The sequence below is a fragment of the Grammomys surdaster genome, unplaced genomic scaffold (assembly GCF_004785775.1).
Source record: "Grammomys surdaster isolate TR1022 unplaced genomic scaffold, NIH_TR_1.0 126086, whole genome shotgun sequence".
NCBI classification, from domain to species: Eukaryota; Metazoa; Chordata; class Mammalia; order Rodentia; family Muridae; genus Grammomys; species Grammomys surdaster.
The window spans coordinates 32,696-60,612 of record NW_021620894.1 but is presented as its reverse complement, the minus strand read 5'-3'; the positions used below and the strand labels follow the sequence as shown (position 1 = coordinate 60,612).

Here is a 27,917-nt window from a genome sequence, read left to right as displayed (position 1 = left end):
CTATCGAGCAGAGCCTAAGTTTATCGGAGACCCCCAGAGAGGACACGAGAGATTGCTGCAAAAATGCAAGAGGAATTTTATTCCGACACGTCGGGGTCACTTCACTCTTGAAGGAGGACATCAAAAATCATCCTATGTGAAGGTGTTGCATAGTGGGGGGGGGGCTAGATTAAATAAAATAAAAACCCTGATGTGAGTTGTATTAGATTGGCTCCTGTCTGTTCTTTTTGGAAATTACTAACATTTCCCTGGCACTACAGAATAAAGGAGGGGGAAAAATGGGGCAAGGGAGTGGAATAAGGTGAATTTGTTCCAGAGTGACAAAGGAGTGCCTCTAGATAGAGAGAGACAGATGTGGTACATAAAAAAACATGGTGGTTTATAAAGGTAAAATGGGATATCCTGTGCTAGGATGAGGTGTTTAATTTTAATTGGACATGTGAATTAGGTGACCCAAAGGGACCTTTTTATAGCTGAGCTTCAATACTTTAATAGCTGGATCTTGGTAGTCAGTCTTAGGAGGAGGGATTGGTCAAATAAGGGAATAAACCTTGAGGGATAGTTTTACAAATGTAATTTAATGGCTTTTTAGCAAGGTAGAGGGAATTGCGGAGAGGCAAGGGCTGTCAGAACCATGCTCATCATGTTTCAGCTGATCAGCGTCCCTTCAGTGGGGATTTCCTATAGGTAAGGACCACCAGGAGGTCTGAGGATGCTCACTTGTCCTGAGGGAGGCAGCTGGGTTTAAGGCCCAGGGTAAAAGCAGAGCATGTGGAAGGATGGTTTACATGTAGGGAAACTCTTGCCTACTTTTGGTATTGGTAGCCACTGACTGTAAATCAGACCAAAATTCATTTGAGGATGAAAAGGAAAATACTTCTCGAGGGATCGTTGGGTAGTAATCAGGGGCCTTGTAGGTGAACATTCTCAGGGATGGCAGGATTTAGATTCAAAAATTTTACTCTGTATTCTTTAGAGTTGGGCCAGATTAAGGGTGGGGCTCTGACAACCCGGAGGGACCACTTTCGTCATCTCAGTGTGGCTGGTGGACCTTTCACCTGAGAGCCTGACTCTGCTCACTTACTGCCTCACTGATTCTTTCTACAGATATTTAGGATTTTCTCTTGTCCTTCTTCCTTGTCAGGCAGTAAACCCAATTATGCTGTTCAGGGATGTGCTAGAGTGGCTTTACCGATACCAATGCAGAGTGAAATCTGACAATGGATTTTCCATGTTGTGGTGACAAAAATTTCTGAAACAGGCTTCAAGGTCAGAGTTTTCTCGTCCAGTTCTAGCTTAGGTGACCCTGTGCCTTTCCCTATTATATTAGATTGGATTACTATTGCCGTGATGAAACATCATGACCAAAAGAAACTTGGGTAAGAAAGGCATCATCAAAAGCAGTGAGGGCAGGAACTTAGAGGTAGGAACTGATGGTCATGGAGAGGTGCCGCTTACTAGCTTGCTCCTCCTAGCTTGCTCATGTGTTTTCTTATAAAAACAGGACCACCAGCTCAGGGATGACACCATTTATAAATGGTCTTGTCACTCTCCAGTGGATTACTAATTAAGAAAATGTCTTACAGCCAGATCATATGGAACTGGTTTCTCAATTGATCCTCCATCCTCTCTGATAGCACTAACTTGTGTCAAGTTGACACAAGACTAGTCAGTACAATTCTATTCCTGTAGCATGGATACACAGGGTCAATTTTCCCAGCACTATCCAAGCCCTGACATGCCTGGGCTCACTATCAGGTGTTGATATTTCCAAAGTTCAGTTGGAGACAGAGAGACATTCTCTGTCTCAAAACACTCTCCTTGTTTCCCTTTCCCAGATTTGTTTTTCTTCCTTCTCTTCTTCCTTTCTTCCTCTTTGACTGGTCTACAGCACAATATTCTACCTCTTCTCTTCATTATACAAATGAGGTGATCAAGAAGCACTGCAATCAGGTTGGCTCTCCAACAGTGAAGGTGACAGACCTCATGCCTAGCCTCCACACACCACACACCTAGATGTGTGTTTCCTGAGTAGTTCCAAACTCAAGTCAATTTGACAATGAAGACTAACAATCACAATGCCACATTCAAATTTTGTTCTTTTTCCTGCCTAGCAGTAAGTACTGTGACACTCTTTCAGGATGCTGGCAGGTGTGGTGATCCCTCACGGTTGGTCACTTGTGTTACATCATGATTACTGTACATCAAGTGGTCTCTGTGTTCCCTGATTTTCCTGCTGTAAGTTGATGTAGTTCAGAGCACATCTGGGGTAGATCAGGACTAGAGATGGTGTTTGGTAGGCTAAGAGGATTAACTGTGACTTTCAATTTAGGGTGAGTTTACTGACATACACTCCATCAACAGTTAATGAGAATCTGCAGTTTCTTCTGTGGTGTGTTTACAGCTCTTTTGGGAGAATATTGGTGTATGTCCAGTGATAAAAGTGTGGTTAGACTACCTTCACAGGAAACTGCCAGATTCCTCATAGAGCTGATCACGTTACATTCTCTCTGAAGGGTACACTGCTCCATGACCATGCCAGCACTTACACTGTCATTTGTGTCATTTGTGTGATTGTTCTCTTGTTTCAGTCATTCTAGTACATTGGCCATGGTGGCATTTGCACTTTACTATGGGAAGTGACATTTGATGTGATTCACTTATTTAGAATATTTTCCTTAGTCAAGTTTCTATTATGATCGTTTGAGTCAGATTTGTTGACTTGAAAAAATCCTTTACATATTCCGGATCAAGCTCTTTGAAATTTTCTACTAGTCTATATATTTTCAGATATTTAACAGTGTTTTCCTATTAGCAGCAGACTTTAATTTTAAGAATATAGATTCTAGTTTCTCGAGGAACTGTTTGGAAACACTCTAATGGAATATGTCTTAGTTAATGAGAGGCTTTATTTCATCTCATAATTATAACCCACACTCAACCACTGTAACTCCAGGTCAGTAAACTTGATTTCCTCTTCTGGCTTCCAATGACATGAACATACATGTGATACACAGACATACATGAAGGAAAAACACCTATGCACACAAAATGCTAAATAACTTTTAAAGTATAGATATTAATTTCATTACTTTTCATCTTCAAGTTTAATACGTTGGTCTCTGACACATTTGAGTTAAATTTTGTGCATCATCTAAATGGTAGGTAAATGATCTTTTACTTATTTAAATTTTGCCAATGCACTAGAAGGTGATTTTCAGTCCATTGTGGGAAGAAAGTCATCAAGGGATTGCCCAGTTGTCAAACATGCATGCTAAAGCACCAAACCTTCTGGGGAAAGCAAATATATTGGTGAAAGAGTGGCGCTACTTTCTTTGGGGGAGAGGGGGATGAACTGCTTTCTGATTAGAATGGAAGCTTGTTCCCCAGAAAGGAATCTATGCCTTTGACTCTAACCTGGTCAAAATCTCACATCTTAGGAGGTCAAAGGCCTAAGGATGGGGGGTGGACTATTGTTGTCTTGTTAAGTGAAGATTTGATCAGATTGCCTTTCAAGTATTAATGATTATAATAGATCAGTTCTACATTCTACACTGGACAGAAAGCCTCTTTCTGTAGTTAATACAGTGAGTCACACATGGTCAGATGACTGCTGAGTGCTCAGGGGACACTAAGGAAGAGAGTGGAAGAATGTAAGAGCCAAAGGGTGGGGAGGGGCCCGGTGGAGCACTGTCATCTGACCCTGCTGTGACCATGGCTCTCATGACCTTACAGCATCTGCCATTGCATCTGTGGGAAGGAAGGTCACTCGGGGAGTCTCAGGAGGAGTGGAAGGAGCAGCTGTGGTTAATAGCATCAAGACACACTGTATACATGAAGGAAATGTCAAAGAGTAAATTAAAAATATTTTAAAAATAAGATAAAATTTATTGCTTTGCTTACCTGATTTGCCATTTCCCCCATAGAAAGATAAAGGCATGTTTTGTGTCATATTTTACATTAATTCTAAACATTTTATGACTCCATTTCGTTCTCATTATTTTGTTAATTAGTTTTATTCATTTTCCAAATGATTTTTAATTAATTAATTAATTAATTTTGCCAGTGGAGGATTTACATGGTAAGATATAGATTTCTCTGTCCATTTCTTTTTTCTTTTTTTAAAAATCAATTCGTAATTTTTACTTATTCACACAGGGGTTATAAACACAAAAAGGCAGGATGTGGGGAAGGGAATGACACCAGAGCGTGGGTGTTCAGGGGGAGTACAGCTATCTTTCAGAACAGGGTATCGGCTTGGTGAAGGTTCAGGGGACAAGTCACTATTGACTCTGCCTATGACTCGGTTGACCTTATCTAAGTTGGTATTATCCACCAAGGCTACCTATTTACAAGGTCTATGACTACTCAGACTTGTAAATTTCCACAAAAGCTGCCTGTTTACATTAGCTTATAGCCATCTGTTTCAGTGTTTTTCACAGAGACTCAAGACTTGGTGTTAGTATACATGTACGACAGGCCTATTGCTGATTTTAGGACTATGGCTGATTTTAGGCCTTCAGTGTGTAAGCAGGGCTGCCCCAGACATCTCCTCCCTTCTCTAAATATAGAAAGGCTATGGCAATTCTAAACTTGCAAAGGCGGGGATAGAGGCCTGACCTCCAGTAATTTAAGGGGACCTTGTAATGGCTCCAGTCCCCCTGTCGTTGTCCAGTGAGGTATGCGGGCCATAACCATCCTGATGTCTTTTTCCTGGAGAGGGGATACTTTTGACATCAACCCCTATGCAGTCAGGCTTGTCCCTCAGGGAACCCAGATAGATATTTTTATCTTTTATTGATATTCCCTTGCAGTGCTTAGGCTCGCAGCCTAAGCAAGAACTCAGATCGCCAGTCAGAGGGGGTTCTGGGTGGCACCACTCTGTTTGGTCTAGGGGCAGAAGTTGACTCATTTAGGTTGGGTGGAGCTGGGTTTTGGGAACACCCTTGGATAGAGTAACAACCTCATCTTAAGTCTCATGGTCCTCCATAGCTAACTTATGATAATGTATCTGAATAGGTTTTGCTACCAAATTATCTATCTGTTGTTTCACAAGGTTAGTCAGCCTACTTAAGGCCCAGGGATCAAAAGAAATAAGCAAAAATAACCCAATTAATGGTCCCAAGATGGGAGGAAGTAGGGTTAACAACCATGGAGAGGTTGAAAACCAATTCTTGTACCATCTCTCATCTTTCTCTTTCTCTCTCTGTCTTTTCTCAGGGCCTTCTCTGACCTTTTTCATGCTCTCCTTAACCGTCCCTGTCTTGTCTATGTAAAGGGAACATTCTTCTTTAAGGGCTGTACACAGTCAAGAGCTGTACAGTCTTTTCTATTGTAAAAGAGTAAATCAACTCCCATAAAGTCCTTTGCAATTTTTGGAGATCTCTGTAGACAGCGAAAGGAGGGATTTCTTCAGATTAGTGATGTCAATCTCTATCTGTTTGATGTCCTTGTCAGTGGCCCATCAAAGGTCTGAGTAGTATAAGTTCGGAGGCCAACATCTGGATTAGAATTTCTAACAGCAGACATCATGGGTGATTCATTTTTACCTGAGATACTGCCCATGTTAGAGCTTCTGGGAGGCCCACTTCCTCTGGGTTTTGTGAGGTTGAGTGCAGAGTTACTGCCCGGGATCTGCTCTATGCTTGGGCCCAGACCGGAAGTCCCTCTCTGTCCATTTCTCTTTTTTAAAATTTAATTTAATTTTTAATGTTTTTTTTTCATTTTATATTCTGCTCACGAACCCCCTCCTGGTCATCCCCTCTCACAACCCTTCCCCCACTCCCTCCCCTTCCCCTCTGAGCAGGTGGAGCCCCTTGAATTACCCCCCCCCCCCACACACACACCCTGGCAGTTCACATCTCTTTAAGGCTAGGCACTTCCTCTCCTACTGAGGCCAGACAAGACAGCCCAGCTAATAGAACATATCACATATACATGTAACAGCTTTTGGGGTAGCCCCCGCTCCAGTTGTTCAGGACCCACATGAAGACCATGTTGCGCATCTGCTACATATGATCAGGGAGACCTAGGTTCAGTCTGTGTATGTTCTGTGATTGGTGGTTCAGACTCAGAGCCCCAAGAATATAGGCTAGTTGCCAGAGGTGCTAAATCCTTCCTTATTCTAGGGTGGTACCCGCCTCAGGACTCCAGGAATTAGGAAGTTATGTTGCTGAGTCCAGGATCAGAAAATGGGAGCAAAGCTCAAGCCCCAAATTGTCCATTGGCTGTTGATTTGTGTTCTAGGTCAATGATAGGGAAAGTGTGAGAGGGTGCAAGTTCTGATCTATAGAAGGAGGGGACAGGAATTTCTTCTGACCAGAGGATTTTCAAACCACTCTCGCGTGCCAAATCAGCATGCCAGAGGTCATCTTTGCCCAATCTGTATGCCAGGGACTTTCTGCAGGACTGTATATTAAAGACTGTTTCATTTATTTTATTCTCTTGAATTTGTTATTTGTGACTTCCAACAATTGTATCCATCTCCAAAGCTTCCCTTAAAGAAATGCAATAACACTCTACATGGAAAAAGACTGTTATATTTAGCTCTAACTACTCTGGAAAAAAGGCGATTTAGTTTTGTATGTCTATCCTACCAACCATTGTGAAAGCAATGATCTTTAATTGGAAATGGTCATTTTTAAAGTGTTAAGACAGTTTTAGAATCTTTTTTTTTCAGTTTTCTTTTCTATGAACAAGTTGTCTATGAAAATCTCTAGTTCCCTCAGTTCTAGATGGTGTCAGAAGAGTGTGGCAGACTCAAATATTGGGAAGAGATATTTTGGCAGAGTGATTGATGCAATAAATGGACAGATAGACACCAGTATTGAAAGGACTGTGAGGAATGTCCAGGCATACATGACAGAAAGCATGGACTTGTTTGTTCTAAGTTTCTAAGATTCAGGGAGGTCCTGAGCCATGTGAATGATGAGTAGTGGACAGTGTCTTCGGTAGTCAGACTGTCTCTGATGCCTGTAGGGAAAAGAATAAGTCTGGATTCTTTATGCAGAATCATCTCTGAAGGTCAGAGAGACAGAGTTGCAGACATGTATGACTTGAGCATCAGCTGATGTGGAATCTAACCAACTGATGTGTCTAGGTATCTCGGTAGGAAATCAGGTAACAGGATGCAGTGAGCCCAATGCTTTGACCATCGCAGGGAGATCTGTAATTCTCTCTCTGACCATAGCTTTGTACAAGGGAACACATTCAGAGAACAATGTTGATTCCCAGTCTGGGGAGACGTACCCATAGAACTGAGGAAATTCACTGTGGGCCTCAAGGACTGTTATGAGAGCTGATTCTTTTGAAAAATAACATTAAACTTAGTTGCTTTCATAACACAGAGTTCATAAGTGGAAAGGTAACTGTACCTTTGTATGGAGATCTAGGGACAAAGGAATACCACAAACTCTTAGAGGATGAATTTTCCATGGAAGGGAAGATAGAAACTTCAGTCTCTTGGGAAGCTTGTTAGCCATTGCCTTTTCAGAGGAGGGAGTTCATCTGAGGTATCTATGGGTAGCAGAATGGGGAAAGATCTGTCCTGAGATCTGTGTGATGTCTGCTATTGTAGTAGAAACAATGGGACACATTTCATTGGTTAAAAATCTCTATCAGACACAAATTTATAGAAAATTTAATAAAAGATATGTGCTGTAGGAAGACCAGATCAACACACACACACACACACACACACACACACACACACACACACGCAGAGAGAAAGAGAAAGAGAGAGAGAGAGAGAGAGAGAGAGAGAGAGAGAGAGAGAGAATGAATACAGGGGAGAAATTGGTTACTTGGTCTCATCTCAATTGCCTATTCTGTGGTATGATATTTGAACAGATAAGGAGTTAGAATCTCAAAGGTTTGTTGTGTAATACATTTTATAACATTGTGTGCTATTTTCTGAGTCTGTTCATTTGGGGAGCATCATCTATGGGCATTAGGAATTAGATTTCAATTATTTAGAGGATGAATCACAAGTTACCATGTCAGGCTCCAAGCTGCGTCAGAGTTTGATTGTTAGACAACGGGCATATAGTCTTTGATTTTTAGCCTTTTTCATCTCTACATTTCCCCTTGTGATGTCAGTGATGGGATAAAGGTCTCATTTATTCTGGTATTGTATTCTAGCTGAGAAGGGATATTTGAGGGCTTTGGTTGGCATTGACTTGCCATAGGGTCACAAGGACTGTAAGCCGAAAAGCCTTGAGGTATGTATTTTAAAGTAAGGGGGTGTGTTTCTGTGGGTGTGAAAAGCAAGCAGGTTAAACAAACAGGAGATGAAGACACATAGCAGAATGGAAAACAAGAACAGAGGGACTACGAGAACTAAAAAAACTCAAACTAATCTGAAGAGCTTCCTAGGGATGGTGCTGGCTATGAAGTCTATAGTAGTCAGGGTTCTCTCGAGAGACTGACCTTATAGACCTTACAGAATGGAGATTTAGTAGAGTGGCCCACAGGATGTTGCCTATCTAGTTAAACAATGGCTATCTACCAATGAAAGGTCCAAGAGCCTAGTAGTTGTTCAGGCCACAAGGCTAGATGTCTCAGCTGATCTTCAATGTACACCAGAATGCCAAAGAAGTAGGCTATAATGCCAGTGAATGGATGGACTTGCCAATGAGAGTGAGGGCAAGCATGCAAAGAGCAAAGGCTTCCTTTTAAAATGTCTTTCATATAGGCTGCCCCAGAAGGCATGGCCTAGATTAAAGATCTTCCTGCCTCCAAAGATTCAGATTAAAAGTAGGTCTTCCCACTTCAAATGACTGAATTATGAAAAAGCCTTCACAGATCTACCCAGCCACCAGGGATTTAGTTAATTTCAGATGAAGTCAGGTTGGCAACCAAATATAGCTATCACAAGTTCCATATGAAATTTTGATTTAACCCCTTGAATAGTTTGATATTCTCTGATTTTTTTGGAAGATTTTTCTCTACTTCTCCTGAGGCTGTGGCCTTGAAATACCAGGTCTCATGTAGAAAGAATGTATAGATTTGAAGGACCATTTCTGTCAAGGAGTTGAAGCATTGTTGGTGGCCCACTTTAGTAGATACTGTAGCCTTCCTCACAGACACATGATGGGACAGTTCTAATATCCATATTGGTGAATTTCCCCTTGTCCAAATGAGTCCTCTAAGAATAGGTAGCACCAAGTAGATGCTTTTTTTATTGTTTCTTTTTTTAAATTCTTTGTTTGTGAATTTCACATCATGCACTCCAATCCCACTTGTCTCCCTTTGCCCTTGCGACCTCCTTCCCAAATGAGAATAAAATAAGATAAAATTAATAAAATAATCTTGTTTTATAAGCTACGGTGTATCACACATCTTTTTTTTTGTCCACACATAGTCTTTTGTCCATACATCTTTACTTGCAAATGTTCATTGCAATGTGTCATTGATTTGGTTCAAGACCTCTGGCTTCTGCTACATTATTTATACTGGATCCCCACAGGGACTCATCTTTGATATCCTGTTGTTGTCTTGTGTCATGAAGATACTGCAATTTTGGGTCTGTCCAACATGCTGTCATGCCTCTTGGCAGATCATAGATTGGGCAGATGTTGGGGTGGGCCAACTCAAAGACCTGGATCTGGACCTGGGGTCACCTATTTCTTACCAGGTTGTGATGACTGCTGCAAAACCCATGAGATTTTGTTTTTGTTATATTTGCAGCTAGGGCATGAAAGGGAAAATTCTTTTTTATGAAAGGACCTTATGTTGGAAGGAGCATAGAAAGATGAGAAATCTGAAAGCTCACAATCTGCTTGTTAGAGATGGCAGTCACCAGTGTATTAGCAGTGCTAATGCATGGTCTCTGAATCCAAACATGTAGGAGGTTGGTCTTTGAGATGTTGTAGTTGGCTAGGTTAGAGAAGTGCCAGAAGAGAAAAAGGAGACCTACAAATTGTTGGTGTGAATGTAAATTCACTCAGACAATATGGAAATCAGCGTGAAACTTCTTAAAAAACTAACAACAGAATGACTACATAATCAGCTATTACTGGTATGCATGTGTACATGCACACAGAATGTATGTACGTGTGTGCAGTTTGTGTGTGTGGTGTGTGTGTGCGAGTGAGCGCACTCATTTGTAGCCATCCAGCAGAGAACTGGGTTTACTTGAAAGGGGGGCTGGAAATGAAAGAGGTAGGGGGGCAAGAGAAGAATGAAGCCAGGACAAAGTTCTGATCAAGACTCCAAGTTTAATAATAAGCACAGCGTATATAAAGGGAAAAAAAACCACAAAACCCATCCCCTGCTTCAGCTAGAGTATGTTGTAGAGCAGGGTCAGTGCAGGCAGCCAAAACAGCTAAGTTCCCATGGGAACCCGCAACTGCAGCCAAGGCCGATGTCTCTGTTCAAGTTGATAAGACCTGTCGTGGCCAATGGTCAAGGTCTGCTTAGCCTGCTCAAGGCTGGGAAGGCCACACTCATTCATGGACTACAAGGCTGAAACATTAGGTATAAGATACAGGTAATTTATCAGAGTTGTGTGTTTCTTTCTGTCTATGGTATGGTATATACATGAGTACATGTTGTGTAGAAAGGTATGAGTGCACAGATGTATGTACATATGTTAGATCAGAGTCTCATTCGTATTTTGTATTGTTTTATATAATGTTCTCCGCCGTATCTCAAGGTCCACTAGTGCCTTTCATGCTCTATTATTATAGTAAATGGCACTTTATTTTTGAGAAAATGTCTTTCTTCCAACCTGGAGCTCCTTGATTGTCTAGCCCTAGCTTGCTTGCAAGCCAGGGATCCTCTCATCTCTGCTCCTGAGTGAGGGCATGACAATCCCACAGGCATACCCAGATTTTGCTGTGTTTGCTGGCAATCTGAACTCAGGTTCTTGAATTTGTGTGGCAAATTCTTTGCTGACTAAGCTATCTATCTCCCCAGCTCTGGAGGAGATTCTTGAAGGTGAACTTAAGCAGTACTTAATTAATTAGTGGCCTCCGAAATGTCTTTAGCAAGAATGTACTAAAGTTTGAGTGAGACACCAAACCTGTCTCTAACAACATTTTTTTCAAAGTTAATAAATTGTTTTCTAATTTAATTTTTATTCTTAAAAGCTTCATATATGTAGATTTTGAATTTTAGTTCTCTTTAATTCTTTTTTAAATCCTCTATTTCTGTTTTTCCCATGTAGTTCAGCTGAAACCATTGAACATGGGCTTAAGGAGATGCTGAAGGAAATAATAAGACACACCTGTTAAAAAGAGAACAGATATTTGGAAAGGAGCTACCATGAAATTACTCAAGAAATATGCTTTGTTCAGAGAGAGATATGATCCATGTCCACAAGAAGTGGGGCCATGACTGGACCTTGAGGTCAGAGAGCATTACATCATACCAAGGGCAGCATGATGGGCCTGTGAGTTTGGGGGATTAAAGATATGAAATTGCTAGAAGAGTCAACTCAAAAGAGTAGGAGAGATAGCTACCACTGACCTGTCTTAAAAACAGACAAAACACCCAACCCAACCCAACCAACCAACCAACCCAAAAAACTAAGTCTTAAAAACAAACAGTAGTTTCTGGTGTTGGCATCAGTTTGTTTGTAATGGAAGAAAAACTGAAGCACATATAGGAATTTCTGTTTTTTCTATAGGAGACAGAGACTAGAGTAGCACAGTGGAGGACATCATATGATTTTCTTGTCTTTAAATGACAGGACTGTGATCCAACAATACCCAAGTGTGGTTATGGGCTTCCCAATGGAGAGTCTTCTCTGTTTTTACAATGGGCATATATACTATTTGGGTGACTCCAAAGGCAGTTTTATATGAGGGGCATTCCTTCAACTTAGCATTGAGAGAAGATATGAGAAGTTTTATATGCTTTTGGTACTAAGTAAGCAGTTTATTTTTGTCTTTGCACCTGTTTGAGAGGTTTCTAAAAAAACAGATATGGTCTCTGTATGCTTTTGGTTTTATCAGTGGTTCTTTAAGCTTCCTGACTCCATCAGTAGGACCAAGAAACCAGATCCAGAATGAATATCCTGTTTTCCTACCATGCTCTCCTTATATGGCCTGTAGTTTCCTTGTCTTTCTATCTGGCCTCAAGGAAGATGACTGTAGTCTGCATGGCTGATGAACAAGAGCCTGGAGTTTGTGTTTCAGTGAATTATTGAGCAATTAAACGTATTCCTAGATGTGTATATCATTCACACAGAGTCCAGGAATTGAAAATCTGAATGTAGAGGCTGAGGCTAATAGCTTTCTTCTGTGTGGAAGCCATAGCCTAGTGTGTAGCACCCTCTAGGCTCTTCAGTTACCCAGTCTCAAAAATATCACAGCGATTAATCCCCATTGGAAAGTTAGTGAAATAAATATGTAGACAAGAATCCAAAAGAATTTGAACCATTGCGTAGTGGGGTAGAAGCGAGCAGACATAGTGAAGCACGTAGGATCTGTGCTTCCCCCCCCCCCCCCCCGGCTATCTGCTCAGCCCATTGGCTTGGGATCCTATTGGCTTTCCCTTCTAGCCTCAGCTCATATATAGGCATGCATAGTTGAGGCCTTTAGTGATCTGTCCTGCTCTCTTTACCTGGGAAATCACTGCCATGGGGAAGAATATCCTGCTCCTCCTGCTGGGCCTCTCCTTTGTGGTGGGCTTCCTGCAAGGTGAGATCGTGGCAGACGGTGTCAGCAGGAAGACAATCTATCGAAGGGTATTGGGTTTTGGGAGGTGAGGAGTAAGATACAAGACTGGCCTGCTTTAATAAGTGACTCTACACCCTTCATCTCCATGTTCTCACCCTGCCTTCCTTCCTTGCTCTTTCTTGTACATAGTAGGGTCTTCTCTATTTCCTTGGCTTCTTTGTCACAGCTGTGGTCCTGGAGTTCGTTCTCATAGTCCTTCAGTTCTCCTTCTCAGTTGTTAACAAGCTAATATTCTCAGTTCCTCCAGCTGACCTGTGCACAGGCCTATATTTGCATTGGCAATGATGCAGGAAGGTCCTTGACAGGATGCAGATAATGACGTCATGGGGAGCACCTGTCTGCTCATAGGTAGTAGGCTCAAGCTCCTACAGCACAGCTCTGGTCTTCCTCCGTACAGCCCTGTCCATTTACTCAGTAGTTGAAGTGGGGAAACCTGGCTCTTCTTAACTCCTTCCTAGGTTCCACCCTGTAGGGCTCAGCTCAGCATACATACAACTCTTTCCTTGGTCACTGTTTCCTACTCATTGATGATTGCTAAAGGCTCAGCTCTGGGTTGAATTTGGGCTATGTGTGAACCTCTTACCCTTGAGTTTTGCCTTTTCAGCCCTGAGATGTTGGGACTGTGCCATGTTAAACTCAGATGGAGTTTGTGTGAAAGGAAACACCACCTGTGAGGCTAAAGAGGACCAGGAATGTGGCATCCTGGTAATTTCTCAAGGTGAGTCAAGCCTGGGAGACCTCAGGGTGATCCTGCTTGCTGTCGACAAATGAAGTAACACTTGTGACACTCCTGGGGACAAAGCAGAAACTGTGTGTGGGACTGTGTTTCTGTGTAAACTCAGGACAGGGCTCTTTAGTACTTGGTACTGGTTGTCTTCTGTTCTTGGCCAGATACACTTTTTTGTGTAGGGGGCGGGGGGGGTGGTCTTTGCATGGTCTTGAAAAGCTTTAATGGGAAACATTCAGTGGCAAGAGAATTTGAACCGTAAAATTCTACCCAGCAATCTTGGGGATAGGAGGCTTTCCTGCAGGCCAGATTACAGGTGGATTGAAGGTAACTACAGTCACCCCAATGTGGATGGCATAGATTACACTGGGGAGCATAACTCTCCTCATTTACTGAGACTCTGATTTCACAAATATTCATGTTTGTTGCTTTTCTTCTTGTGCAGGTGTTGATATTCTCTTAGGGATGCAAGATTGTTCCTCCTTCTGCTTAAATAAGACTTTCATCCATGGGAATCTAACACTGGATTTTTCATGTTGCCATGACCAATCACTCTGCAATGAGTTTTAGAGGCCAGGCCGTTTCTTGCTCAATTCTGCTGCGGGTGAGTCCTTACCCCTTCCCTGTGCTCTCACAACATCTGTTCCCTGCACCGCCAAGTCCTGACAGCAGCCTGGGACCGGCATCTGCTGCTGATGTTTCAGCAGTTCAGCTAGGGACAGAGAGATGCTCTCTGCTTCCCACTCCCCAGTGCTTCCCCCTTTTAGATTCTTGTTCCTTCCTTCCCTTCCTCCGTCTTTCCCTCAGTAAGAGACATTTACCACACTTGCCCATATTCCTTTCTCTGTTACCTTTATCAACACTGGTTTTTATATTAGTGAATATGACAGATCTCACACCTACTCTTCATAAACCTTCAGACTATTGATGCCTCTTCTGCCAAGGTTGCTAGCCAACATTAGTTCCAGTACATATCTGTTGTATTAAATATTAATAAACAAAGCTGGGTGTGGGTTACTTCCCACTCAGTGGTTTATGTTCCCGAATAAAAGGCACATGTGCAGCCTTTATATTTTAATATGCCTTAAACAGCACAATATCTGGGCCACTGCCTAACCTCCATGCAGTTAATCCTGACTTATTACTTACTAATTCTATGTTCTTTCTTGGTTGCTCTGGATCCAATTGGGCAGCCCTCTGGACCACGCTCTTCTGGCTCCTTCACATGGTGGCTATGACTCTCTGCCCTGCACTCTTCTCAGGCATGGTGTCTTTCCTCTCCTGTCCTCCACACTCTCCCACTCAGGCATGGCAAATCTTTTTCTCCTCTCAGTCCCAAGCTGGGAATCCTAAAATTCTGCCTCTGTCTGTCCTCTCCAACTATTGGCTGTTAGCATCTTTATTTACCAATCAGGACCAACTGGGGGGCATGTTCCCAGAAGCTATGTGCAGACCTCATGCACACATTTTTTTTTTTTGAGAGGGGACATAATTAGCATTGGTAATACACACAGCTACAAATATCCTCATTCTTATTCATCGAATGGAAGTCATATAGTATCTGGTTTATTTTGACCTGAGTAAAGCAGTGTAACACAGCAATGATCTATTTTATGTTATGATTTTGGTGGTTTTCATCATGGAGGGAGCATGCAGTAGAACACTATTCACATCATGACATGTAGGATACATAGCTGAGCATAGAAGGCAGGGATCAGGACAGGATAGAGCTGTCTCCAAGGCAACAACCCTAGTGGCTGCTTTCCTCAACCCAGCCTGTAACACCGTTAATAATCCATTCAAAATGTGAAAGAATCCATGGCTTAAATCATTAATTGGGTCAGAGACTTCATAGCCTAATCAAGTCTAGAAATATCACAGACTCTTCCTGAGAGGTGTTTGAGGAATGTCTTGGACATCCTTGATACAATGAAGTTCACAGTAATATTAGCCATCACATGGGCTGAAGACACTTCGGCATCACAGCATCTGATTCTATTTTGTGTACACATGGAAAGATTGCCCAGTTTAGCTTTATTCCTAGTAAATTACATAAATTTAAAGTTGATGTTGTTGACATCTTTATTTTTGTAATTTCTTTTCTAGCACATTGCATACTCAACTGAGAAAATACAGACAATCCTGTCCACAGGAAACATGGCTAGTAATCCCATCCCACTCTGCAGAGACACAGCTTGTTTACCTGACCAGGCTTTAAAATCATTAATAAATTCCAAAGCTTTAAAATCATTAATAAATTATAATGTGTATTTATATGTATTTACATGTGAGTATGTATATACTTACAAATATTAAGATCATTATAACTTTGCTTTTCAGTGCTATTCATTGAATCCTGGCTCTGGAGCATGTCAGCAAGCATTCTACTACTGACCTTGTCTTGAAGACGATACCTTGTCTTTCCATCACATGGCTTAGACATCTTTTGTCGTCTACATGTAACTTACTATATTAGACTTGATGCTCTTTCCTCCACTGTATACCTTTAAAGTTTTTCATCAATCCTGCGTGGTTGTCTAGATTACTTTCTTTTTTTTTTTTTTTTTTTTTTTTTTTTTTTTTTGGTTTTTCGAGACAGGGTTTCTCTGTATAGCCCGGGCTGTCCTGGAACTCACTCTGTAGACCAGGCTGGCCTCGAACTCAGAAATCCGCCTGCCTCTGCCTCCCGAGTGCTGGGATTAAAGGCGTGCGCCACCACCGCCCGGCTAGATTACTTTCAATTACACAATATCTACGTTTATTTATTTTGTGTGTGTTTCTGTGTTGTCATGCCATGACACATGTGGAGGTTCAAGATGAACTTTCAGGAATAAGTACGATCCTTCTACCATGCTGGTGCTGAAAGCTGAACTCAGTAGTCAGACTTAGTGGTCGGCGCCTTCGCACCTTGTGTCACCTTACTTCACCTCAAGTTTAAAATCATACAATTAGGGGGTCAGTGGGTAAAGTTATTTGTCACTAAGCCTGATGATTCGAGTTCAGTTCCTCGGACCCACATGGTAGAAGGAACAAATGGATCTATTCATGTTTTGCTCTGACCTCCATATACTGAACATTGCAGGGTGCATATACGTTCCCGCCATATTCACATTGAAACAGACAGATATACAGTAAACATAGTAAAAAATAATACAATCACAGCATTTTTTATCCCTGTCCACATTCCTTCCTTCACCATACCTTTCCACTCTCCTTCCCATTTAACCCTCTCTGTACCGTTCTCCTTTAACCCTTGACACCACTGCATTCTAACTTTCCTCTCTTGGAGTACCCATCTCCCATGACCCTTTACTGATTTTTTGATATTTGTAGGTATTCCAAGTGGAGAGTACACATGCCTGAATAATCAAAGCTAACTCCCCAAAATGAGAGGAATTAAATACCAAGGAAATAAAAATGCCATTCATACATGGGTAACTGAAATAAACAGTTTTCAAAAAAAGACGACGAGGAGGAGGAGGAGAAAGAAGAGGAGGGAGAGAAGGATAAAAAGGAGGAGAAAGAGGAGAATAAGGAGGAGGAGGAAAGAAAAAAAGAAATGGAAATGGCCAATTACTGTTTTGTAAAGTGTACCAGACTAGGTGGCAGGGATGAATTTTACTAGGAATGGAAAATAGAATAGATGGTTATTGATGAATGAGAAAGTGTGTACTGCTAGAATGTGAGGATCAAATAAGGAGGGGGAAGTAAGAGTTAGCAAGGGAGGGAATACTGGGAGGGACAGCTGAACTAAGGGCCCCCTGAGAGGTCATATGGAAACTTGTTATAGTAGAAGCTTCCTATACTATATACATATATGGAAGCGAACTAAATGAAGTTGCCAAATAATGGGGTAGACAGAGCTTCAAGTGGTCATCTCTCATCACCAGATAAAACATCCAGCAGCGGGAATGGGTTATACAAGTGAGTTAGTCAAAGGGTCCTATGGTATGGTGGTTTTAATGAAAATGGCCCCATAGGGTCATATGGAGTGCCACTTTTAGGAGGTGTGGACTTGTTAGAGTAGGTATGGCCTTGTTGAAGAAAGTGTGTCACTGGGAATGGGCTATGAGGTTTCAAATGCTCCAGGAAGTCACAGCATCACTCTTTCTTCCTGCTGCCTGCCGATCCAAATGTAGAACTCCTGACCCCTCGGGCATCATATCTGCCTGTACACTGCCATGCTTCCCACCATGTGATACTGGATTAAATTTCTGAATCTGTTTAGGCAGGAGCCGATGCAGAAGCTATGGAGGAGTGCTGTTTACTGGCTTGCTCAGCCTGTTTTTCTTATCGAACTTAGGACCACCAATCCAAGGATGGTACCACTCTTAATGGGATGGGCCCTCTCCTAATGATCACTAACTAAGAAAATGCCCTACAACTGAATCTTTTAAGACATTTTCTCAATTGACGCTTCTTTTTCTCCAATGACTCTAGCTTATGTCAACTTGACAAATAACCAGCCAGTACACTAACCAACCAATATCTGATTGGATTTAAGCCCCACTTTAAGAGCTGGCACCCATATCCAATGCTGCTTGGGTGGCCAAGAATCTGAGATTAGATACGCAAGGGGCCTAGGGGAATATCAAATACTACTATTCTGCTAAAGGAATACAGCATAGACATAACTTTAATGACATTCTGCCATCAGAGACATTCTTTTCCTGCAGCAGATGGGAACACAGACAGAGATCCACAAACGGACATGTAGAGAGTGAGAGACCTTGAATCACTCAGTCCTAAATGGGATGTCTGTATCAAATCCTGCCCCTCAGGGCTCAGGACCTCTATGGAAGAGGATGTCAATATAGTGTAAGAGCCAGAGGGGAGAGGACACAAAAGAAACAAGGCCCTTTAAGTCAGCAGGATCTATGCACAACTGAACTCACAAAAACTGCCAGTATGCACAAGGCCTGCATAGGTCCTCACCAGAATGCGTACTAGAGCTGAAAAAAGTGGACATATGTCCCCATCCCTCAAGTAGATGCTATCTCCAATTGGTAACTACTTGTAAATTAAAAATTATTTTTGTCAAGGGAGTCTAATTGGGAAACAAACACATTAAATTTTTTAAAATTTATTAATTACTTTGTTTTCACTTATTTACATCATCTCTCCCATAGCCCTTCCTCCCTCTCCTCCCCTTCTCCTGTGGGCGGGTGGGAGCTTCCTGGGTGTTCCCTCCAACCCCAGCACTTCAAGTCTTTTCAAGGCTAGGCGTTTCCTCTCCAACTGAGGCCAGACGAGGCAGCCCAGCTAGTAGAACATATCCCTCGTACAGGCAACAGCTTTTGGAATAATCTCCACTCCAGTTATCCAGAACCCACATGAAGGTCAAGCTGCACACCTGCTACATATGTGCAGGCAGCCCTAGTATTCCATTGTGTAGATGTACCACATTTTCTTTATCTATTCTTCAGTCAAGGGACATCTAGGTTGTCTCCATTTTCTGGCTATTATGAATAAAGCTGCTATGAACGTAGTTGAGCAAGTGTCCTTGTTATATGTTTGAACATCTTCTGGGTATATGCCCAGGAGTGATATGGCTGGGTCCTGAGGTAGAACTATTGCCAGTTTTCTGAGACATCTCCAAATTGATTTCTAAAGTGGTTGTACAAGTTTGCACTCCCACCAGCAATGGAGGAGTGTTCCTCATGCTCCACATCCTTGCCAGCATGTGCTATCTCTTGTGTTTTTGATCTTAGCCATTCTGATGAGTGTATGATGGAATATCAGAGTTGCTTTGATTTGCATTTCCTTGATGACTAAGGGCTTTGAACATTTCTTTAAGTGCTTCTTGGCCATTCGAGATTCCTCTATTGAGAATTCTGTTTAGTTCTGTACCCCAGTTTTTAATTAGGTTATTTGGGTTGTTGGTGTCTAACTTCTTGAGTTCTTTGTAAATTTTGGATATGAGCCCTCAGTCAAATGTAGGGTTGGTAAAAGTACTTTCCCAACCTGTGGGCTGTGATTTGTCCTGTTGACAGTGTCCTTTGCCTTACAAAAGCTTTGCAGTTTTATGAGGTCCCATTTATCAATTGTTGATCTTAGAGCCTGAGCCATTAGTGGTCTGTTCAGGAACTTTTCTCTTGTACCAATGCATTCAAGGGTATTTCTCACTTTCTCTTCTATGAGATTTAGTATATCTGGTTTTATGTTGAGGTCCTTGATCCACTTGGATTTGAGTTTTGTGCTGGGTGGTAAATATGGATTATTTTCATTCTTTTACATGTAGATATCCAGTTAGTCCAGCACCACTTGTTGAAGATGCTTTCATTTTTCCATTGTATGGTTTTGGCTTTATTTTTTAAATCAAGAATCCAGTGTCCATAGGTGTGTGAGTTCATTTCTGGGTCTTTGATTTGATTCCATTGGTCAATGTGTTTATTTCAGTACCAACACCATGCAGTTTTTTTTAAACATTTGCTATTGCTTGCTCTGTAGTACAGCTTGAAAACAAACCACTCCTAAGGGTTGGCTCCATGCTCAACTTTAGGACAACACAAAACAAACTCTATAGCATCTTTGGAGGTTTTGTTTGTCTCATAATAATGTCAGAACCTATTTTTTAAACTTTACATATTATTTATGGCTTCCAGTTTTGTTTTGTTTTATGGGATTCCTGTGTCTGCAAAAATGTATTCTCTGTGTCTACATGTATTTTTTTGATTTTTCTTTTCTATTTTTTTCTTGTTTGGTTGTTTTGTCATATCTTGATTTATTTGTTTTTGATTTGTTTTTAATTTTATTCTTTCTTAGATGCCTGTTTATTTTCTGAAGGAGACAGAAAGAGTCTGAATCCTGGTGGGAGGGGAGGTAGATGGGGAGACTGGAAGGGGTAGGGGCTGCTTGCATTACCAATGCTAATTATGTTTCCCCCAAACTCCTTGGACTGTATATCTTCTGAGAACTTGCCCCCAGTTGCTTCTGATTGGTAAATAAAGATGCCAACAGCCAATAGCTGGAAAGGACAGACAGAGGCAGGATTTTAGGATTTCCTGGCCTTGGAACCAGGTTGAGAGAAAGGAGAAGAGAGATCAGTTATTCTGGGAGAGTGTGGAGGAGAGGAGAGATGCCATGCCTTAGAAGAGTACAGGACAGAGTGACCCGACCGGCAGGTCCTAGTTATTCGTGGGGGCGAGGAGGACCGCAACCTGAAAGAAGAATGGGCGAGAGAGGGAAAGGACTCAAGCAAACAGTTGCTTGTCAAGAGCCATGTATTTGAACATGAAATGCTTTTTTATAGCATGCTTTACAAGGGGAGGGGGTAAGAGGGGCCAGGTGGTGGAAAAGTACAGAATCTTCTCGACCTGTGCCTTGAAACATGTCATGGTCTATACGGTACACTGCCTTGAATTATGATCTACCTGCTATTCTTCAGAAGATATGGTACACTGCTTGAATTATGGTCTCCCTGCTATACACTGCTTGCCAAGCAGGATCTTGTGGTTGCCAAGCTGCAGGGGACATTATGCAGGTGGGGAAAGGTAGGGGGTGAGGGTAAGGGCGAGGGTCCTGGCTTCTGGCAACAGAGAGACATAACTTCTGTTTGAAGGAGTGGAGAGATCACATCCCAGAGGGCTGCTCAACTGGGTCCAGAGCAGCCAAGATAGAACATAGAATTAGTAAGTAATAAGTAGGATTAAGCTGCATGGAAGTTAGGCAGTAGCCCAGCTATTGTGCTGTTTAAGACATATTAAAATAAAAAGGCTGAGAGTGTGTCTTTCATTCGTGAAAATAGACCATTAGGGTGGGTAGTGAACCTACCGTGGGATTAGAATAATATTTATTTCAACATGGGAGGGGAAATCATAATCAGAATATATCGCCTAAAAGATCTATTTTCAATAAAAGAAAAAAGTGTTCTGTATTCTTTTCAATCAGGGAAATGCAAGTTAAAACTACTTTGAGATACCACTTCAGCATAGTCAGAATTGTTGTCATCAATGAGCCTGACAACAAATGTCAAAGAGGAATTCTCATGCACTTTTGGGGAGGGCGCAAATTACTATAGCTATTGTGAAAATAAGTTTGGAGATTTCTTAGAGATTACAAACATAAAGCCAGGCATGGTGACTCATGCTTTCAATTCTAACATTCAGGAGCAGAGGCAGAGGTAGGTGGATCTCTATTTGTGACCAGCCTGATCTGCAGAAGGAGTTCCAGGACAGCAAGAGCTACAAAGAGAAACTCTGTCTTAAAAAACAAAACAAAACAAAAATTACAAATACAACCACCATGTGACCCAGCTATTTCAATCCTGAAGCTATTCCAAGAGAAATCAGTATACTACCATAGAGATATTTACATTGCACTCCGTGCTTATTGCTGCTTTATTCAATTATAGCAAAGTATTGGAATCAACATAGATGTACATAAACAGAAGAATGATTAATGAAAATTTGGCCTATACAAAATACATACATATGTAACTATAGAAATATTATTATGTAATATAGGAATATTAATCAGGTTCACCATGATGGTTTGTATATACTTGACCTAGGAAGTGGCACTATTAGAAGGTATGACCCTGTTAGAGTAAGTGTGGCCTTATTGGAATAGGTGTGCCACTGTGGGTGTGGGCTTTAAGACTCTTATCCTAGCTGCTTGGAAGTTAGTATTCTACTAGCAGCCTTCGGATGAAGATGTAGAACTCTTAGTTCCTCCTACACCATGCCTGCCTGAATGCTGTCATGCTCCCACCTTGATGATAATGGACTGAACCACTGAACCTGTAAGCCAGCCCCAATTAAATGTTGTCCTTATAAGAGTTGCCTTGGTCATGGTGTCTGTTCACAGCAGTAAATCCCTAACTAAGACAGCCACATATTCGCAGAAAGAAAAAAATTCTCTCTTTCACATGCAGAACATAGCCAATAATGTATGTATATATGTTAGCAGATATGCATAGGTACAATATAGCACGAAAGAAGACCAGGCAAGAGTGAATATTAGGGGATGAGGTAGCATAGACTGCAGATAAGGGACACACATTGTGAAAGAGGAAATAGAACCAATTGTTATTCTAGCTCTAATTTTGTCAGAAATTTTATTTGTTTTGGGTGGTAGATAAGTATATAGAATATATTTCATACCAAAAGTGCAAAAACCTGTGTGAAGTCCCACAGTTTCTGTCCTGAACACTAATTCTAACTATATAGAAGTTAGAATTTCAGTTTGGTTAATATTTGGTTTGTTATGCTTTTATTTATTTGCAAGGAATTTTAATAATAAAAATTTAAATTAAAAGAATAACTGAATAATACTCAATTGATAAGATATAACACACATCCGTTCAATTATTCAATCAATGAACATCTAGACTGTTTCTATTTCTTGACTATGGGGAATTGAGCATCACTGGACTTGGGTGAGAAAATATTTCTATAGCAGGATGTATATGCTCAATAGTAGTATGGTTGGAACATGTGATAGCTCTATTTCTAGATTTTTGAGGAACTTTTACTCTGATTTCCATAGTGGCTGTAACAGATTGCACTCCTACCAGCAATGAATAAATGTTCTTTTTTTCCCTCATCCAAGTTAGCATTTGTTGTCATTTGGATCTCAGTTATTCTGACTGAATTAAGATGAAATTGTAGAGCAGTTTCTTGATGGCGAGGACAATGCACATTAAAAAAAGTATCTTTTAGTCATTTATATTTCATCTTGTGAGAATTCTCCGTTTAGTTCCATGCCTTGTTTTTCCCCCATTGGGTTATTTTTCTTAGTGTTTAACTTTTTGGGTTCTTTATATATTCTAGATACTAACCCACTTTTGGATGTATAGCTGGTAGTTTGTTTTCAGCTTTGTAGACTGCCTCTTCACTTGAGTGACAGTGTCATCTGCTGGACATAGGTAAGAGGCGGACCCATATTTTGACAAAGCGTCACAAGAACAATCTATAGCCCATGGCTAATACTGTTCCTCCCTTTTGAGCTGTGTTTCTACAATCCTCATAGTTTATAGCATTACTGTCTTCTAAACTCCTACTAGGATGTTAGCATTAAGCATGCTCACAGTGTTCAGTGTCTTTTCTAGATCAGATTTCCAAAGTCTTAAAGTCTTCCTCGTTGAAAAACAAAAACAAAAACAAAACAAATGAACAAAACCCCCATCATGATCAGATCTGTCATAGTAATGGCCCACTCCCTGGAAAGTTCTGTAAAAGTTACTTTTCTATTCCTGTGAAAAAACACAATGGTCAGGGCAACTTATTAAATGAAGAGAATCTCTGGCTTATGATTCCAGGTGGGTAAGAATCCATGATAATTGGGAAGCATGGCAGCAAACAAGCATGTCTGGTGGCGCAGGAAGCTAAGAGCTCACAGCTTGCACTGCAAGCATCAAAAGGAGTGTGGGAACTGAGAATGTCATATGACTTTTAAAATCTCAAAGTCTGACATCAGGTATAGACTTCCTCCAACAAGGCTACACCTCTCAAATCTTCTCAAAGAGAACCACCAACTTGGTATCAAGATCTCAAATACCCAAGGTTGTGGAGGGCATTTCTCAAACCATCATAGTGGTCACGAAGCACTTGATATTGGCAGTCATTTGTGTACGTATCCACTGTTTCAGCCACCCTCATATGTGTTCAGTGGTTTAGATTTGCACTTCTCTAATGAGCAGTGGCATTCAGCATTTCTACGTGTTTCTTATCATCAGGTCTCTTCAGCTACTTATATGTTCTGATCATTTTTGTCAGGTTTATTGACTTCAGAAAAGTCTTTATGTGTTCTGGCTACATGTTCTTTGCTAATAAAGTGTATTGTAAACATCTTGTTTTAATGTGTAACTTCAACTGTTTAATAATGTTATTTAAAATATTTGTTTATTTTATGTATATGAATGCTTTATCTGCATGTATACCTGCATGCCAGAACATCAAATCACATTATAGATGGTTTTGACTCTCCTGTCTTGTAGAGTGACTGCTGCCAAGGAATCAGATCCTCAGTCCTCGTGGTTGCTGGGAATTGAACTCAGGACCTCTGGAAGAACAACAAGTCCTTTTAGCCACCAAGACATCTCTCTAGCCCCTAATAATGTCCTTTAAGTATTAGAAGATATTAATTTTAATAAAAAAGTTTTGTAGTTTCATTCACTTGTTGCGATAAAATACTCTGATCAGAAGCTACTGTGTGGAGTTCAGGGTCTATTTCATCTTATAGATTAGAGTCCAACAGTCCTTTTTCTTATGATTGCTGTGGACTAGATGTCTGAAGGACTTAAATTTTGTTTGTTGGCATCTAGTTCCTGTTTTGATGATACTGAGGAAAGATTTTTGGGAGGTGGGATAGGGGTCCTAGAGGGCAGCTCTGAACACTGATTCCATGAATGCAGACATCTTTGGCTCCTGCAAGCTGGACAAGGTTGAAAGAATAAGGAGGCTAGACATGGACCTTGTTCCTTTTTGTTTTGTGTTCCTGAGTGTGTTGTAGGTTGTTGCCTCAGGGGCTGATATAGACAACCTCACATCAGAAAAATGTTATGTACATGTGTCTGCGTATCATGCTGGTCCATGCTCTGGACCAGGGAGTGGCCTATGGATATGAGGTATGATGCTTATTAGGTGGGTAATCATAGACATAAGACTGGAAATCCTGGAACTCTTTAATGCCATCTTATCTATAACTCTTGCACCTGTTGTCTGATTCTTGAAGGACAATAAGCCTGTTACTGTGCTATGTCTCTGACCAGGCTGGATTGGTTCATACAAAAGCAGAATTCTTTAGCTTAATAAGAGCAAAGTCCTCCTTTTTCTCCACTATCAGGAGATCTAAGACTCTTCTGTTTTGCAGAGTAACTACTGCCAAGGAATCAGATCCAGAATTTTGAGTAGGCCTTACAAAATTTCATCAAGGCTTTTCTGTGAGTCTCAAGATAAAGAATCATAGTAAGTTAAAAAAGAACTTAGGCCCGTGACTCCTCTGCCAGTACATGCTGTAACTCCTATGGCCACCATAAGAGGTACAAGGATGTGTGTGTGTGTGTGTGTGTGTGTGTGTGTGTGTGTGTGAGAGAGAGAGAGAGAGAGAGAGAGAGAGAGAGAGATGTTAAGTCAACAGGAAATGTTAGGAGACACAACTACATTTGATAAATATGTTACTATACAAGTCCCTGTATGTTTGGTGGAGTGACAGAGAGAGGATGCAGTTGCATGGAAGACAATGTCCTGTTCAAATAGGCAATCAGTTGCACTGGAAAGAGAAGGTTCATCTTCCCAGATTAAGAGAGAGAGCCAGCTAAAGTTTCTCCTGTCAGAGGCAAGAATCAAAATATTAGGCTAGAACAAAGAAGTAATTTCAGATAGGAATCTAAATTTTAGGCTAGAACAAGGAAGTAGGCTTTAGACATGAAAATGACCTTGGGCTAGGACAGGGAAGTGGGCTCAGATACTTTGGTCATCCTGATGAGCCCTTAGAAACAGTGATCATGGGAGTGTTCACGTAATTGCTTGTTCTTTGACTATTTGTATTTATTGTCTTGCTTGTTCCTTGACTATTTGCATCTATTGTATTGCTAGTTACTGAACCTAGAACTGACCTAAGGGTATGGGGTAGGGGGTTCTAGGGAGGGGAAATGGGGAAAGGGGATGACATCGGAAATGTAAATAAATAAAATATCCAAAATAAATAAATAAATGAATAAATAAATAAATAAATGTTATCATCCAGAAAGAAAGAAAGAAAGAAAGAAAGAAAGAAAGAAAGAAAGAAAGAAAAAAGAAATAATGAACAGCTCATAATTTCCTAGTATACAGCTTGGAATGTGTTTGTCTTAGAACAGTTTTGTGTTCAGATTATGATGTGTGTTTATGGATCTACTTATACCCTATTGTTATCAAAAATAATACATTTTATCCAATATCAAAGAAACCAAAGAAATATAAACAATAAACAATAACAACATAACAAAAACAAAACAAACAACAAACAAACAAACAAGAGAACATAGCTAGAGAGGTAGTTGGGATCCTGGGTGTGAAGTGTTAATGAGATGGCTCAATCCCAGTATGGTAAAAGAGGTTGTGATAATGCAGATGAATTAGTGGTCTGTTTGAATTACTTACATATTGAGTAGGGCCAATGAAAGGAGCCCACTGTTTTTCTACTTGGGCTATATCAGAGACAAAAATGTGGTGTGAACACTGAGAATGTTCTCTCTTCCTGCCTTCTCTAGCAAGGGAAGCTGAGCAGCTAGAATATGAGGCAGTTTGGATTTTGAGCATATGGATGAAGAAGAAATGCCCGGAGATATGGGGTTGGAAGAGGATGGAGGGAGAGGGCATTTGTGTACAGAGAAGATGTTTTTGGGAAAGGTTCAATTTCCTGCTGCTGATGTTAAAGGAAAATGATTATATGGGCTGGGTGTAGTCCATTAGGGAAGAAGGGGAAATGGCTATGACAAATGCAATGAACTGGGTACGGAAGCTCATTTGGAGAAAGTTTGAGCATTGGGTAAAGTGTGCCTAAGGTAGGAGTTTAAGATAGAATAGGGAGGAAGAAACTGGCAGGGTCAGATTTGAAGAAAGCATCCTTCAGTGAATGAGGCTTGTTTAGAAAAGGTTTTCTGCAGAACTGAATTCATAAGCCTTGCAATAGAGGCAAAGGGTCGGGGTAACTTTGAAGACAGAAACAGTTTCTAAAAAGGAGTTTCTTATAATTTACTACTACCTTGTATATAGGTCCCTACGTCTTTAAGAACTTTCATTTCAATGGTACTATTTTTTAATACACTGACAGCCATTATCTAATCAATACTGTGAGTAGATGCTGTTACAATAGAACCCATTATGTGGCCTGTTGAATAAAGCAAATGGAAGAGAATAAGGGGGGGGCACAAGTTTCTGACCCCATAAATTCACAGCCTACTGATAGACTCAAACTTGAAATATTGGATAAGGGGTGTGGACTGCCATGTGGAGTCACCGGACTCAGTGGTCAGATTTTATCTGTTTCAGAGATGGATAGGTGTCCAAGAGACCTGAAAAACTCACCAGAGTAGAAAGGAGGCCAGTACTGATGCCGAGAAATGGTATTGTGAGGCCCCAGAAGCGGCTGAGACCCCCGCTCAAGTCCCTGGAACTGGCACTCGCCCCAAATGACCACAGAAGTCTGCACTTGATGCAATCAAAGGAAGAGTCTTTTACTAGGAACCAGCATGCTGGGACTCAGTCTCATAACTCTGAAAGAGGGAAGGAGAGAGAGAGTGAGCCCCGAATATCAAAATACACAGATTTATAAAGACAAAAGCCATAGGCTGGGAGGGGGCTGGGGGATAGGGGCTTCCTGGGAGGGAACGCTCTTGATTGTATTTCTTATCGGCACACAGCTGGGAAAACTGAGGAGTCAAGATGTTCCAGGCAGGAGTGCTCTCTCTCTTATCAACACACATAGCTGGGAAACTGAGGAGCCAGGATGTTTCAGGCAGGAGTGCTCTCTCTCTTATTGGCACACACACACACAGCTGCAGTTTTCAGAAATATTTGATA

The 27,917-nt window shown here is 41.1% G+C and overlaps 1 protein-coding gene across 1 annotated transcript; it reads left to right on the top strand.

The window, feature by feature from the left end:
• The first annotated feature begins 12,565 nt into the window (after positions 1–12,565).
• On the top strand, positions 12,566–15,961 carry LOC114611083 (secreted seminal-vesicle Ly-6 protein 1). Its single transcript, XM_028755729.1, has 4 exons — positions 12,566–12,644; positions 13,288–13,401; positions 13,856–14,014; positions 15,751–15,961. Exons 1-3 carry the CDS (start codon positions 12,584–12,586, stop codon positions 13,978–13,980), a joined length of 300 nt encoding a protein of 99 aa, XP_028611562.1. The 5' UTR covers positions 12,566–12,583; the 3' UTR covers positions 13,981–14,014; positions 15,751–15,961.
• Positions 15,962–27,917: the final 11,956 nt, after the last annotated feature.